This window comes from Eleutherodactylus coqui, chromosome 13, assembly GCF_035609145.1.
Source record: "Eleutherodactylus coqui strain aEleCoq1 chromosome 13, aEleCoq1.hap1, whole genome shotgun sequence".
NCBI classification, from domain to species: domain Eukaryota; kingdom Metazoa; phylum Chordata; class Amphibia; order Anura; family Eleutherodactylidae; genus Eleutherodactylus; species Eleutherodactylus coqui.
The window spans coordinates 38519087-38536213 of NC_089849.1; the positions used below are offsets into that span (position 1 = coordinate 38519087).

A 17127-nucleotide genomic window follows, 5' to 3' on the forward strand; every position below is an offset into this window, starting at 1 on the left:
GGCACTGTGTCCCCCAATGAAGGTGATGAGAAGGGGATTTTACAGTAAGTAACAAAAATCCTGTTTTCTCGTCCGCATCATTGGGATGAGAGGCAGACCTCGGGAAGTTCTAGAGTAGTACTCAAAAGGGGTGAGAGAAAGAAAAACACGGTGTGGTCAGCCTGTTCCCAGTGAGCGGAGGTAAGCGACAGATCCATCGGTAACGTCCGAGTAATGATTTCTGTAGAACATAGAGATACTGAAGGCTGGAAAGCGTTCCTATCACTAGTAAGGCAGAAGAAGTTGCTGATCAACACAAAAGCACTTGCAACTTTAGTAGGGTGGCATCAATCAGGGAGGGTCATGCCCTCATCTTTAACAGGTACACCCTGCTGAAATTCGATATGGACAGACTAGCCGGCGGTAAGTACAGTCAGAGCCGTGCGTGCCGAGGACAACTGATTTCTGTAGGACCTGCGGGAAAATACAGACTTGATCTTCAAAAGGGCTGAAGAACAGGTAAGAAAGGCAAAAGGAGTAAAGTACTGTGTGTTCTCTAGTTTGTTACTAGCAAGAAAAGCAAACCAAGATCATGGGTGAACCAATGGTGAGAAAGAGATGCCATCTTGACCTTCTCCAGAAAAGCAGGACCCATGCCCTGACTGCTCTGTTCCCGACAGCTGATGCCGGCCCTCCGTCTTCCCGCTCTTGGATGCATGAGGTCAGCACAGCGGTGTTGATGCTAGCTCTCTGGCTATCTGCTATTTTACGTAGAAAGTCAGGAGAGACATAACATGGGGCTAGGATCGCCACAGTACACTGGATGCCTTCGATATGGCAATAGCAATGTCGTTTGTGTTTAGAAGGGCAATAGTCCATTCGGAGGTCGAATATCGCCGAAGAAATACTAGGAGCATCCTAAGCCTTGTTCATGTTCTATTGTTCCATCAAGGCAGAACGGCTCCCAGAAGAGGAGTACGGGGTATTGGGAGAAGGATGGGGTTCCCTGAGGCTTAGATGTCCAAGGCTCATAGGCCAGATGGAATTTTATTTATTTTTTTCATAGGGTGGATCATAAAGGGAGAGAGTAACGAGCATACCTCGTCCGGAAGAAACCAGCGTTTGCCAGGGAAAACAGAGTGAGGATTTCCCAACCTGCACTAAGAACAAATCATCCTGTTTAGGTCCTGAAACAGTACATCTGACACCCGGACCTTAGGTACAAAGGCAGTAGTCGCGATGGAGCGAACCTTCAGTCAAGATGTTATGCCGAGTCTATTTTCTACAACTGGGAAAGGAGAGATTTAGTGCATTGACGCTCACCACACTGCAATTGTACAAGTGAAAAGTGCGAACCAATGCTTAGAAGAAATGCTGAAGATGAATACAGGGAAATGTACCCGTCAGATGTACTCCAGCAATGTATAAGCTTCATAATTACTGATGATAGCAATGGAAGACTACCTCCTCCTATGAAAGGCATGTAGAAAGAGAGGGCAGTCCTCACCAGGCAGATGTACCAACTGGAAGGGCTTCAGGAATCTCCCTCAGTGTTACCCAGACAAGCCTCGTCCAGAGAATGTGTTAGTACCGTGTTTCCCCGAAAATAAGGCACCCCCTGAAAATAAGGCACCCCTTGAAATTTGCAGAAGTCCCAAATATAAGGGGCCCCTGATAGTAAGGCATAGTAAAGAGTGCAGGCAAGTCAAGAGGCCTGTCCCCTGCTGCCATCCCCGTTGTCTCCTACCTCCAGATGTATAGGTAGATCTGCAGAAAGTCTGCTGTTATCCTGTCCCTGCTGTGCTGTACGAGTGTGCTGTTGTGAGCTCCCCTTGCTGGCTGGAAAAGTCCATACTGTACGTTCTGTTCCTGCTGTACATGTCTGCTGTGATGAGCTACCCCTGGTGGCCGGAAGCTGCAATACCATCTCTGCTTACAAGTGGTACAGGAACTTCTGTCTGCAGACAGGTACGTTACTTTACAGCCCTTATTTTTTTATGGCTCTGTGTGTGAGTCAGGCACCCTGTGTGATTCTTAAGGCTGGGTTCTCACAGAGCGTATTTCCAGCGGAAATCTCGCAGTTTGGCCACAGCGATAAACAGCGAGATTTCCGCCGGGAAAGCGCTGCTTCAAAACTCACGGCACTCAGCCACTTGTTTTGAAGCGACCTGGCTGCACGCTTTTCCGTTTCTGTGGCCGGTGAATCCGCACCACAACACCGGCTTCTCCCAGCTTTTCCGTGACAGATTTGCTGTCCCATGTGGACGAGATTTCTGAGAAATTTTGTCCACAAAGCTGGCCAATTGAGGGATTAGCGGCCACAGACGGATTTGCCGCGGCGAAATAAGATACCCCCTGAAAATAAGACATAGCGCATATTTGGGAGCAAAAATTAATATAAGACGCGTCTTATTTTCGGGGAAACAGGGTAACAGAGAAGTTGGACTTGAAATCAGAGCTGTGCATCCTCAGCTGCTGTGCTACCAAGATTTTTTAGAATCTAGTATAGAGATAAGCAGTGTATGGTGGAGTAAGGCCCAATGTCCATGGGCTAATTTGAATTGCGGAATCCGCAAGGACAATCGCCCATGGGAAGACATGGGTGTCCGCAACTGAATTAAAGCATACAGACTTATTTTGCGGACTTTTTGGTACAAAAAGCTAATCGCTGCATGCTCCATTTTGCTGCGTTTCCCACACGGACGGCTTTCATTAAAAGTCGATGAAAGCAGTCCGATCCGTGGCGCGGATTCCACGAGAAAGCAGGAGACTAAAAGAATTAAAATCCCCACTGCGCATGTGTGCCGGCCGGTGCTTCCACACACATCCACAGTGAAGACCTGGACAGGTAAGCACTGTCCTCGGCCGCGAGGAGGTTCGGATTCCGCTGCGGGCTCTCGCATGCGGAATCCGACCCGCCCGTGGACATGAGGCCTTAAGGATATATGATGAATACTAGTGCTGAGCAGCATCAACATCAGAAAAACGCAGCCTGAAAAAGGAAGCAATGTGCCCTCCAGAACCGCTCTGCCTAGGGGGAGTGAGAAGGCAGATACTCGAAGAGTGGCTAGTAACGAGATTAACAGCAACGTCCATTTCAACTCCTGGGAGCGGTTAAGGAGTCTGGATGGCGGGTGTGACTTAAAGTAAGTTGTCGGAGTCTAATAGGCAATGATGAGCTGCTTTGCCGAAAGAAGGAATGAGCCGTCAGGTGCCGCTTATAACAGTGTGGCTATGAAGATACTGTCTGACTAATATTTGAGAACTTGGTATAACCATAGTAGATATGGACTTACCGCATGTAATTATCCTTCCGGCTATTCGGCAGAAATAGCATAACTGATGGGAGATGGAGTGTAGCGATATACTGTAGAAGGACGCCGTGCTGAGAGAAAATAATGAGGCCGATCTGATGCTTCCCAGACTGCATGATCCTGCTATATAGCATGTAGCGGTAATACCGCTGTAGTATGGAGGGTAATACTGCGTCACACAGTAATATAGATACTTCTCCATGAAGGTTGAAAAGTGACCATCTGATGGAAGCGAGCGCTGCACAACCGTGCCCATAGGGAAACTAGTGGTAGAAACAGTTATGTGTCGCATGATGGAGTTAGCTGCAATCACTACCTTACAGGGCAGCCGTAATACAATTGTTCCACCTACGGAGGGGAATAAGGTGGCTGAAACTTTCGATCGTCACCTAATCCATCAAATACAGAGTTGGACAGCAATACCATTCTTCCAGCTATGGAGGATGCAACAAGGCCCCCGGCCCTCACATAATGATGCCAGATACAGATTCCGGCAGTAGTTCATTCATTCTGCCTTAAGGGTAGTAAAAGCAGCTTCACGCCTATAATTACTCTATCAGTGTGTCGATGCTGAGTCCTCTGGAGGAGGGGAAAGTGTATGACTACTCTGGATGGTGAAAAGCTGTCAAAAGAAGGGAGCTCGCCTTTCCAGTTGAGGGACCGATGAGCCGGAGCCGCAAGTCATAAGTGGAGGAATTCACTAATATTGGGTGCCCGGTCCCAAGACAGACTTAGAGAGAGGAGGAAAACGGACCTCCAGATCTAATTAGGGTAATTGTATCGACCATAGAAAACTGTGCTACCCCTAGCCATGGACATCCCCACCTCTACAGCTAATACAGAGGCGGTTTGGGTTAACATTGGAACGTCAGGGGTCCGGAAGTAGTCTTGCTGTAGACTATCACACAGGAGGCTGCGATTGATCATGCAGCTAATATTAGTCGATTCCTGTCTGAGAGGTTCCCATACGTTTAAATGCAGGGGACTGTGCGATGGAGATAGGGCAAGAAAAAAAAAAACCCTATAGGACACGGCCTACCTGACAGACCAAGGCAGTATACTAGAATCTGCTGGAGACCATCTCGAACAGCGTGATCTGGAAATATGTATGCTACTGTGTGCCCCTTCATGAAGAGCTGCTGTGAGGAGAAGGGAGGATCCCAGGGCCGGGAAGGTGGAGCTGGATGCAGCCAACAGCCTATGGCGTTGCAGAGTGAAGGGTGAGGAAGTTCCACCACCTCTTCTAGCACGCGAGTAGGAAGAACCATCAACCTCCAGCGCACCAAAAGGAAGCCCCGCCTCCTTGTGTCCTGTATAGACCTACAAGTCGGGACCTCAATTAAAGGAGTTGGCCAGGCCGGAAGGAGTCCTAGCCGGCCAGAGGGGGCCCCACCTCCATGGACATCATGATGCCCATCAGTGTTCTACCTCTCGACCATAGCTTGTAAAGGCCCAGAATTCGGATGCAAACCAGTAGCACTGACCCGACGAGATGTGTCAAGCGCAGCGCTCAGGCACACAGAGTCCCCTAGGAGTGTAGAGCTGGAAAAGGTGCGGAGCCCTCCACCTAGCACAGGTGCGGGCGAGTGGGGGGAATCAAAAGCAAGAGAAATGGCATCTGCAACAGAGCTGGTAGACCATGAAGGCAGGCCAGGGAAAGGATAGTTGAGAGAAAAAAAGGCAATGGCGTCATACTTACCTAATCACATTTACCCACCTCATCTTATAAACTTTTTCATCAGCAGGGTCACAGCTTCAGCGATTGTCACTTAGGGGTGAGCGATCACCAGGTATGGAGGTCTAAGGCCTCATGTCCACTCGAAAAATACAATCCGCGCAGAATCTGCCACGGAATTCCACACGGATTTGCTTTAAATTGCATTTTTTTGCATGCAGATATCCGCACACATTTGCTATCAATGTGATAGCAATGTTGCCGATCCGCGGCAAAAAAATGGAGCATGCCGCGTTTTTTCTCCCACGCGTGAAAAACGCAATTCTTTTAAAATACCATCCGCAGGTGCAAAAATCAATTTAATGGACCGCGGATGGCAATGATTCCCTATGGGCAAAATCCGCTGCAGAATCCAGACAGGCCATCAGTTTTAAATGGTTGTATAATCGATTCCTTTTAACACCGCCCAAGTACTGTTTGATCCAATGTGACAATTCACAAAAAATCAGTGCATTTGTGGCGTATGGCCACTTGTTGCACGGGTTTCAAATAGAGAGGTGGTTGCTTTTCACTGAAGTCTGGTAGCTGCTAGCCTGACCTGTAAGTCCTAAAAGACCCCCCCTTCTCTTGATCGAGGAGGGCCGCAGAAGTGACACCTCCACCTATTAGACATTTATAGCATGCTCTGCCAACCAGCTGTAGTTAATTAAAAATATAAAAACTGGCTAAAACATACACGGAAAAAAAAAAAAGTTTTCTTTGCAGTTATTCCAAAAACATCTTACCTTGTGTACCTTGAATTGGTTGAGCAGGGAACTGTTTATTAAAGGTTGTGCATTCGGATTCACACACCAGGGTCTTCAGTATGGTCTGTATGTCGGTAATGCCTCGTGTTGTTGCTACAGCCAGCATGCTCCTCAAGAACACTGCATTAAACAAGGGACCAGACCTGGCAACCAAACAGCATTACATTAGCAAAAAGCAAGAGTTGGGTACAACCGGGAAGGGCTTGTAAAGAAATACTGAATGTTCTTCCCTCACTAGGACCGTTTCAGAGGAGTAGAGGTTTATAACACAGGCTTACTTACTGTATGAGGGTGAATCATTACTGGGCATTGGATTTGTGGCATCATGATCATCATACGGGTCCTCTGACATCACATGAACACAGCGCATGGTTAGTGCTACATGGTGACTTTGGCCGCAATGGGTGATGCGTTGTTACATCACAAATAATGAAAGAGGTGGTGATCAAGATCATGCAAAAGAAATCCAAACCTGCTGGATTTCTGCATGACCACATTCACTTTCCTTAGTTGCCATGTAGCCAGCACAAGACTGCGATCTTTGGCCATGTAGCCCTATCTCAAACCATCTTACACATGTGTGGTCATGTTATACAGAGTCCGTTATCTGCCAGAGACCGTGGCTAGGTAGTGACCAACTGCACAATCACTTCTAGGGTATGTTCACACAGTGGAATCTGACACTTCTCATCATGGATCTATGTTGGAGATTCTGCACACAAATTTTGCTTATTAATAGGGTTAACCCTTTCCAATCCAGTCTGTATCCTGGTTTTCCTAGGGGGCTCACTCTTTTTCTGCTGTTATACAATGGCTCTATCTGCTGGCTAAAGCCAGTACTGCATGAGGTGACACATTGGATAGGCTCCGACAGCAGAGAGGCTGGCAATATACAGTAAGAGAACCCTGACGGACGTCTTCCAACATCGGAGCTGGACAGCCTTAAATCATAATGTCTTCAGAGGTCAGACAGTTAATTGGAAAGGGTTGAGATCCATAGCAAAATACGTGGCAGAAATTTACAGCTTAGCCACAGATTTATGCCGCAGGTTTTAGAGACTGAAAAACCCACATCGGTTTCCGCCGTGCGGACATAACCTTATTGCTCCAATTCATTAAATGAAAGATGAAGCAATTTTGAAAATAGGCTTTATTAAAAATGTATTTTTTCTGTCTCCATAGTAACAGACAACATGTGGTCCGCTTGTGTAGTCATACTGACATTCATCAATCTCCTACTTCTGACTGAACACACGTGGAATTTATAATTAAAAGTTATTTGCAAAGTTGCTTAAATTTCTATTTTAGTTGCACTGGAAGGACAAAACTGAGGATTGTGGAAGTGAACATAAACCTGGCTGAGTAAAGAGATAAAATCAGTGTACTCACCACACTGGACCCAGCATGACTGCAGATCTCCCCGGCATGCTTTTGTAGCAATCACAGGGCAGCTGCTTGTATGGGTTTTCTTGAAGGCAAAAAAAAGCAGAATGTTTTGTTACTCACTGCACAATCCTTTTCTTGAATGTTCACTGGGGGACCTCGATATAGCTCCTGCCACTAGGAAGTGAGCGCTAAGTAAACGAAGAGTTAACTCTTCCTATCAGCTATATCTCCCTCTGTAGATATGAAGCCAAGTCAGTTTGTAAGCAAGCAATAGGAGAGAAGAGCCCCAGCACTCAATGAACATGAACCAATATAAAACACGCTAGTAATTATTAGGAAATAATAGTACCAGCGTTTCCGGTGGCGCAATGCGCCACAAAGCTGTGCTACATGATACATCCATTATGATCCCCACATACCACACACACCGCTCCACCACATCCATCCACATACCACACACACCGCTCCACCACATCCGTCCTCATTCCCACACACAGCTCCACCACATCCGTCCTCATTCCCGCACACCGCTCTACTACATCCATCATCAGTCAGACAAGACACACACAGCTCGGCTACATCCTTATTCACACACACGGTTCTGCTACATCCCGGGCCAACAAAGCAGCCCTCGCTGCGAACGGCCGACAGAGCAGGCCTGGCCACTGAAGCAGGCCGATCTGCGGTCCGACCGGCCGGCGCTCCAGGTTCCGGCCCGACTGTCACTCAGAGTAAAGTCCCAGCCTGGCCGAAACGCAAGGCCCTGCCTGACAGAGCGAAGTCTGGCAGTCAAAGTCAGGCCCGGCCGAAACGCGGGGCCCAGCAGACAGCGCAAGGGCATGCACCAAAAAACAAACCACGAGTACTACAGGTCAACTGGCGGTGAACTTAAAACACTACCGGTAGCATGGCGGCAACCTTAGCACCTACAGCTGAGACTCTCGCTGATCACTCAAATGAAGCGGCTGCAGAGCTCTCTTGAGCTCTTACAGCTATCTTTGCTGCCTGTTGGCTACTCTTGGCAGCGGATTGCATAGAGGTCTTTAGAAGCCTAGGTATCCATATTCAGCTGCCAAGAGAAGCTGACAGGCAGGAAAGAAAGCCAAAAGGGGCACAGGACTTTGGTGAGCACGTCAGTCCCTTCATCAGAGCAATCAGCAGGGGTCTTAATTCCCAAAACCCCACAGATCACTCTGACGTGTCAAAAATTTTTTAAATGTGCAGTTTATACTAAATGCCAAAGTAATTATTTTATTGAACTGAAATGTTACCTTCGATCATGTTGCCCTCCTTCTGAAAGATTCTTTCCTCGCACCAATGGCAGTGAATCAGATTATTAAGCAGCTTTGTGCTCTCATCAGCTAAAGACGGTCCTCTCAAAACACGAACTATCACCAACACGAAATGCTCAAGAGCCACCGAGAGCAGAACTTCAATACCTTTATTACATCGAGCGGCTGCCCTAATTGGATGAATAAATATACTCTATTATCCCAGTTCCCAGTATACTGCAGAACACAAACACAAACACTCACCTGGCTATGGCTGAGAGGACGACTCGAGCTGCCAGCTCTCTGTAGTACTCAGTCCTGATGATGTTGCAGCCATAATGGCGCTTTGCCACATGCACTGTCTTGGCATATAGCGAGCTAGTGTCCGTTGACGTGACAGAGACGATACCCAAGTTTCGAACATTACGAAAAGCCGCATCCAAATAGTTCACAGATGTTCCAAAAGGATCCAAGTGTCTGGGGGAAAAAAAAGAAAAGTAATAATAAGCATTTACTTATCGCACCAACAACACAACCAATCGCTAAAGGTTTATGAGATGTAATCATTTACATGAAATCATAAGACCGCATGTGCATCAGAACATTGGCATCCATCTGAGTAACTTCTATAGTGCCCACAAGGTCTTCATCTAGTGTTTCACATTCTGCTTCAGGCATCTCGTCACTCTTCGTTACAGCCCTCAATTTGTTAAGGCGGCAGTTTTCTTTGATCACTGCTACAGAGTGGTCACTGATATCATTGAGGGTGACGTTGACCGCATTCTCAAGGTGTTTTGCCCACTGCAATCCCATGATGCCTGCAATTGCAAACAATGATTTTAGATCTGACAGACATTATAATCCTGTAGACTGTACAGATAGAACTTAAAATGTGCATTCCCAACTCAGCATGCCATGGCAGAGATGGGAAACCCGCAGCAAATTCCTAATCACCTCGCCTGGTGTTATGCAAACAGCCGAGGCGACAGCCTTAAAGGGGTTGTCCCATGAAAGCAAGTGGGGTTCAGCACTTCTGTATGGCCATATTAATGCACTTTGTAATGTACATTGTGCATTAATTATGAGCCATACAGAAGTTATTCACTTACCTGTTCCGTTGCTAGCGTCCTCGTTTCCATGGAGCCGTCTAATTTCAGCGTCTAATCGCCCGATTAGACGCGCTTGCGCAGTCCGGTCTTCTCCCTGGTGAATGGGGCCGCTCGTGCCGGAGAGCTGGTCCTCGTAGCTCCGCCCCGTCACGTGTGCCGATTCCAGCCAATCAGGAGGCTGGAATCGGCAATGGACCGCACAGAGCCCACTGTGCACCATGGGAGAAGACCCGCGGTGCATCGTGGGTGAAGATCCCGACGGCCATCTTAGTAAGGTAAGGAAGAAGTCGCCGCAGCGCGGGGATTCGGGTAAGTACTAAACGTTGTTTTTTTTAACACATGCATTGGGTTTGTCTCACGCCGAACGGGGGGCCTATTGGGGAAAAAAAAAAAAACGTTTCGGCGCGGGACAACCCCTTTAAGCCATTTATATAATTCCCATTGAAGTGGATGGTAGTTTCCAGATTCCATTTCCATAACTCCTGTGTAAAATAAACAGAATAGCGCTCTGTTACACCAGTTCCATAACTCCCATTCACCTCAATGGGATTTATGGAAACTGCGTAAGGTTGCCACCTTGGCTGATTTCGTAACACCCAATGGAAATACCCCTTAAAGCCTTTTGACATGGGATTATGATCAGGTATGTTGATTATATAAGTGACAAGCAATTATGGTCAGACTTTAACTAAGATATATACCTGTGGAGCTAAAAGCATCCAGACACTCCAATGGTTTCCTCTCTTCACTCAGCACCACAAGGGCACAAAATATCAGCTGCCTGGAAAAAAGCAGAGACACTTATAGCCTGAAAGAAAAGAATATGTTGCAATTCCTCACAGCCGAGACACTTACCTCAATAATTTAAAGGGGTATCCTCACCTCTTAATGTTATGACATACCACAAGGATGCGCAACAACATTATGATCAATGATTGTCTGACCTCTAGTACCACCATCAATAAGCCAAATGGACCTCTATCCCAGTTTCCTGCTCCTTCATTCTGAGGATTGCTGGAGGTCACAGCAGTTGGATGCAAAACAATCCAGAAGTGATGGCATATCCCAACCAAAAATACAAATAAGGTAGCAAGTATCCCTAAAACTCCTCAAGCGTCACAATCAGAGCAGTCTGAAAATCTTACCTGTTAGTTTTCATCACAGGATTAAAAAAGGTGCTGGATTTCTGTGGAGTGTTAGAATTAGGAAGAACCTGAACGGCTGTGTTGGACTCTTGTAAAATTTCTTGTGGTTTATCTGTGGGGGAAAGGAAAATAAAAAGTACAGAAATGAAAAAAACATCCTATTTGAGGCACAGAGACTACAGATGAGCGAGCACGCTCGGATAAGTCAGTTACTCAAGGAAGCATCATCGCTAGAGATGAGCGAACGTACTCGGTAAGGGCGATTTCGCAATCGAGCACCGCGATTTTCGAGTACTTCACTACTCGGGTGAAAAGTACTCGGGGGGCGCAGCAGAGTGGGGGGTAGCAGCGGAGTGGGGGGTAGCAGTGGGGAACAGGGGGAGCCCTCTCTCTCTCCCTCTCCCCCCCCCCACTCCCCTCTGCAACCCCCCGCTCACCCCCGGCGCACCCGAGTACTTTTCACCTGAGTAGTGAAGTACTCGAAAATCGCGGTGCTCGATTGCGAAATCGCCCTTACCGAGTACGTTCGCTCATCTCTAATCATCGCTCATCTAGAGTAACAGCATTCTTGTCCGAGCAGCCTGGGGCGGTTGGGGGCGGGGAAGGGAGGGGGGGGGGGGAAATCTCTCTTACTCTCTCCCCCGCCCCCCCCCCCCCAACCCCGCTCGGACAAGAATGCAGTTACTCGAGAAGAGTGATGCTCGCTCGAGTAACTGACTTATCCAAGCGTGCTCGCTAATCTCTAACAGAGACACAAGTAAACATTTTTGGAGAATGTTTTCACGTCACAGATTATAACTTTTAACCCCTTAAGGATACAGACCTCCTCCCCACCCATTTCCGATTTTACTTCCCCAATTTTAAAAACGCTTTTATTTATCCATTAACGTAGATGTCTGAGTGCTTGCTTTTCTTGTGACGAGTCGTATTTTTCAATGGTACTATTTAATGTACCATATAGTGTACTAAAGAATGTTTCAAATGGAGGTGCAGTGAAATGGAAAACAAAATGAAATTCCGCCATCCATTGACAGCAAGGATGTGTATCTACAAGCACATAAGTGATTCCTCCGCTTTGCCATCTGCTCGTAACACTACCAATTAACAGCCCTTCCATTCAGTTTGGCCACGTCCACCTGAGTCTCCACAAAGGTTTTCATCAGTGATGGCTCTTCTCCACTCTAATAGGATGATGGCCATCTAAACATCTTGGTGAAAGTCTTGACTCTGACAATCTGAGGAGTCTCCACGTCACTCTGGACACACTGTTCATAATGATGAATCTCAACGACTCCATGCGCAAGTGTCAAATCTGACATTGATTTAACCTCTTCAGTTCCAGAACAAGGCAGACAGTGACACTCTTCTTGGGGGCTGCAAAGAGATTGGAATAGAACCCCTTGCACTGGTTTAAAGTGGGAACAGGGAGTATTACACTCTCAGAGCAGAGTGTGTGCATCCAATGAGCCAAAGCATTGGTGTATGAAGGAAATACCAGAATTCTGGAACTGAAGAAGTGATCTGGGTGGTGGGTGGAAAACTTTATGGCGTAGCCCGAAGAGATGACCTCTCTAACCCAGGCTTCTGAGAAAGCTGTCCCTCTACCCTGGATGGCTTGCTGAGAATTTAGTAGACTTGCAGGATTATTGACAGGGACGCCAGGAAGGATGTGGTTTAAAAGAGGAGCTTCAGTTTTGGTCACGCAAAGATATTTTGTTATCACAGGTCCAGAGCAGCGAAAGGAACAAAACGCAGGCCTCTTTTCCTGCACAGATATCACACGGCTGGCGTTGTTTTGTGCTAGGTGAGAACCCTTACCAGCAGCGGCCTCAGAAATAATTTCGTCCAGTCTGGTACTGAACCAACAAAAGGGAAGACATGTTAAAGATCGCATAGAGGCAGAATACGCGACTCAGGATTTGAACGACAGAGTCCAATGAGAAGATACCAAAACCGCTAATGTGCGAGCCAATAGTCTGGTCATATCTAGGGAGGCTACACAGATTAAATTTTCCCACCTGGCCTATCTGATGTGCAATGTGTGCTAATTCTTCTGGAGGAAAGCCAAAGTAATGCCGCAACACTTTGTTGCCCTTCTGACCCAAGTAGAAGTAAAAATAGGGCAAAGTACCAAACCCACTGTCTCAAAGGAAGTCTTGGCTAGGGATTAGAATTTCCATATACATCTTGAAAGGATAAAGCAACTGCGCACAGGCAGGGTGGTGCAAAGGCTTGGTGGAGACCAAGTGCAAGAAGAAGGAAGGCTTCCAGGGTCCAAAGAGGGCTACAGAGATGTAAAATATGCGACTGTTGCCTGAAAAAGGAAGCCCTCATGTCACCCAATAGGTACGCTGCACTGAGGAACGTCCATTGGGAAAGGGTGAAGAAAAGGGGTTGTAGTACTGGTGGTGGTAATAAGAGGAAAGAGGCAAAAAAAAGGGAATGGGGGGGGGTTGGAGAATAATTACATTTCCACTGTAGCACCTAGTACTCCGGGACTCCAGCAGTGTGCGCCCCTGCCTTTGGGTAGGAAGGGAGTGCTCCAATACGGGGGGCCACTATGGCTAGCAGGTCAGAGTCAAACAGACGGTTGACCGTGCCTCCTTGTCTTCTGAGGGTCGATCAGGCAACAGAGTAGTTACCCCACCAAGAAGGGCGAACAGTTAACAGGGATAGTCTAGTGCCAGCACTGCATTCCCAGATCCGGTAGGATAACAGCTGAAGACCGGTGAATAAAGCGGTCTGCCTCCTAAGGACACGAAGATAAAACTGACTAGCTCAGTGCCTGCAGGAGAGGTATAACTTGTAGAAGGAGTGAAGAAATTTTTGCTTAGTGTCCGCCATCTAGTGGCAGTAGCTATATCTACAGCCTTCAGCTATGTTTCTCAATGCAAAGGACAAGAAAACAATTTGACAATCCAGTAGCTCAGTAGCACTTTTTCATACCACCAATAGAAGTTATCCTCTATCCAATGAGGCCCCCACTGATCTCAAGATCCCCGAATGAATGGAGTAATTCCGTATTCAAGCACCGGTACTCAGGCAGCCCCTTCAAAATGAATGGAGTGGTCGAGCATGTGTGCACCGATTTCAACGAGAGCTGTGCCTGAAATTACAAGCGCAGCTTCCACTCCGACCCTGGTATATTTACAGTGCTGTCAACGGGCGCACAATCAGCTAATTGGTCAGGGTGCTGAGCGTCAGAACCTTAGCCAATCAACTACAGATGACCTATCATGAGTATAGGTCATGAATAGCATTTTCCCTAGAAAACCCCTTTAACTGAAGATTACGCATCACTGTATTCAATCTCCAATATAATCTTGGATGAATGCTAAAAGGTGAACTGACTTTTTCACTGTACCTTTTACACCAAATGACAAATCGTAAAGATGAACACTTGGGGTCCATTCAAACTGACATATTTGCTGTCTGCATTCTGTCCGTATTTTTTACTGACTAAATACAGACAGAAAACTGACCCATTGATTTATATTGGTGTATTCAGACGTGTTTCTTGCTTTTTTTTTTTCTTTACGCAAACCAATACTGCATGTAAAAAAAAGTCTATGGGGGTGTGTAAAAAAAAAAAAAATGAAAACACACAGTGAATATGCATAAGCATTGGTATTTTCTACAGTTGTCTGGCACACCCCGTTTTCTCTGGGTCGCTCTCTTGCATTATTTTGTGAAAAACGCAGCGAACACAGGAGCAACACGGACATAAAAATGCACATGAACACCAAAAACATACGTAAATACACAAATGGTACGTTTTTCACAGACCAAAATTGCATACGCCCGTGTGAATACTTAAAAAAAAAAAATTTAGTGTGGATGAAAGTCAATCGGATTATTTACTAAATGATGCTGATGCTTCGGTCTCCCCTTTCTCCACATGTCGCTTTATGTGTCTTATCATTTCAGTTCTTCTTCGAGCTACAGTTGCAGAGCAGATAATACAGTGGTAATGAGCGCTCATCTTACCAGGCATCTGAAAGAATATCAAGAAAGTAATTGGTAAATCAATAAGACACAATAATCAAAAACTTTGTTTTCGTCAGAACAAAGAATCAAAAGACCAAACATAGCAGCATAGTATGTAAGGCCAGAAAAAGTGCCCATCCAGTTCAGCCTATAACCTCCAATGCTGATACAGAGGAAAGAAAAAAAACAATGAGGTGGAAGCCAATTTTCCCCATTTAGGGGAAAAATTCCTTCCTGACTTCAATCTGGCAATTGGAATAATTCACAGATCACCGACCGCTCTGGAGTTACTAACATTTTTTTTGTATTAAATTTTTGCTCACGTGGGTTTTTCTGGTATTCCATAAGTTACAAATCCTCAGATATTATTAGTCACATATGATAAAAAATGTGGCCATGTTAAAGGGCTATTCCAGTCATTAAAGGGGTTTTCCCACTTCCAGCTATTGATGAACTATCCTCAGGATTGGTCATCAATAGCAGATGGGTGGCAGACGCTTGTGACCCCTGGTGAGCAGCTGTTTCCCTGGGCAGGTATGTGTGTGTACGGATCTGTCTTAAGCTGGGTTCACACGGGACGGAATTGCCGTGGAATTTCCGTGTGGAATGTCTGTAAGGAAATTCCGGCCGTGGCTCTTAATCCCGGGATTAGCCAGCAAAGTGGCACATGCTGCAGCCAAGCCACGCGGAAAACAAAGACGCAGCATGTCAATTTTTTTTCGTTTCCGCAGCGGCCTCTCTCCTCTCTATGGGGAAAGACACAGCGGAATGCCGACGGCAAAACCGCTTCAAAACCCTGCGCTTCTCCGGCAGAATTCTAGCGGAATTTCAGTGTGGTAATTCCGCTGGAATTCCGTCCCGTGCGACCTCAGCCTTACTGCGGAAGTAGTCAATTCTGAACATTGTGTAGTAGCCCCAGCTTGTACTGCATGTCGAGTCCAATTGATGTCAATATGATTCTGCCTGCAATACCAGGTGGGACCAAATGTTGAGAACTGACTGCTTGTGCAAAAAACAGATCCGAACACACAAATACTGGCCTGGGGAAACAGTTCATCGCCAAGAGTCAATCTGCTATTGATAACCTATCCTGAGGATACATATTCGTTAACTAGAAGTGGGAGAACCCTTTTAATGTTGTGGAAGAGTGCTGGGTTGCAATGTAAGCAGCAGTCAGAGACCCCAACAGCATATAAAGTCCATACCGGCTTGGCCTGTGTTTATTAGAAAGCATAAAAATAAACAAAATACAGCCTTAAAGGGGTTGTCCCGAGGCAGCAAGTGGGTCTATACACTTCTGTATGGCCATAATAATGCACTTTGTAATGTACATTGTGCATTAATTATGAGCCATACAGAAGTTATAAAAAGTTTTATACTTACCTGCTCCGTTGCTGGCGTCCTCGTTTCCATGGTGCCGACTAATTTTCGCCCTCCGATGGCCAAATTAGCCGCGCTTGCGCAGTCCGGGTCTTCTCCTGTTCTCTATGGGGCTCCGTGTAGCTCCGCCCCGTCACGTGCCGATTCCAGCCAATCAGGAGGCTGGAATCGGCAATGGACCGCACAGAAGCCCTGCGGTCCATGGAGACAGAGGATCCCGGCGGCCATCTTCAGCAGGTGAGTATGAAGACGCCGGACCGCCGGGATGCAGGTAAGCGCTGTGCGGGTGGTTTTTTTAACCCCTGCATCGGGGTTGTCTCACGCCGAACGGGGGGGGGGTTTAAAAAAAAAAAAACCCGTTTCGGCGCGGGACAACCCCTTTAACTTCAGGCATAAAACAAAATCCTGCTTATCCAGCACTTTCCCTGACTATACAGACAGGTCGCTGCAGCCACACGAAAACCACACGCTTGTGCAAAACTCCAGTTTGTCCCTTGGTAAGGGATAAGGCGTCTCACGAGACCAGCAGCTTCCAGCATCTAGCTACACCAGGCCTCCCCGTCTGCTGCCTTGCAGACTTTTATGGACTGGGTTAACTACCCAGCCTCCACACCTGGGAAGCTTGCCTCCCCCTAATAAGACCTAGAGTGGAGGGGGTGGAATGGACAGCCCCACTACCAAGCCTGCCATCCATTCCAAAAAAAAAAACAGGCCCAAACATGTTTTATAAAACATCTCCGGAAACTACTCTTGCTGGAGATCATATTGCATCCTGGTTTTTCCCCGTGTCCCATAGAGTGAGACACGAACTCCCTTCATATACACTGGGCGTAACATCTGAATCGAGAGGGAACATACTGACCGTCCACTATTAACCCCGTCAGTGTCTCACAATGTTTATCACCCCTTTACTGGACCCCCAACCATATGTTAGAACAGGGGACTCCTGTACCCCTCTCTACTAGCCAGCACAGCAGCTGCAGGTTGTATGAAGTGGTGACCAAGCATGTGTGTTGCCACCACACACAGCCTTATGTAAAGTACGAAAACAACCTGTTAAGGGTGCTCTGCGGTT

General features: G+C 46.8%; 1 protein-coding gene across 4 annotated transcripts in view; it reads right to left on the minus strand.

Moving 5' to 3' along the window:
• The window catches only part of TRMT1L (tRNA methyltransferase 1 like), a 34918-nt gene that overhangs the window by 4988 nt on the left and 12803 nt on the right, over window positions 1-17127 (minus strand). For 3 of the 4 annotated variants that reach the window (XM_066587701.1, XM_066587700.1, XM_066587699.1), the window contains exons 8-15: window positions 14547-14679; window positions 10686-10797; window positions 10242-10321; window positions 9003-9249; window positions 8696-8908; window positions 8432-8622; window positions 7164-7242; window positions 5754-5917 (exon numbers count right to left, since the gene is read on the minus strand). In XM_066587701.1, coding sequence (XP_066443798.1) covers window positions 5754-5917; window positions 7164-7242; window positions 8432-8622; window positions 8696-8908; window positions 9003-9249; window positions 10242-10321; window positions 10686-10797; window positions 14547-14679 — 1219 coding nt within the window. The remainder of the gene's footprint in view (window positions 1-5753; window positions 5918-7163; window positions 7243-8431; window positions 8623-8695; window positions 8909-9002; window positions 9250-10241; window positions 10322-10685; window positions 10798-14546; window positions 14680-17127) is intronic. The other variant, XM_066587702.1, reaches the window with a different exon arrangement.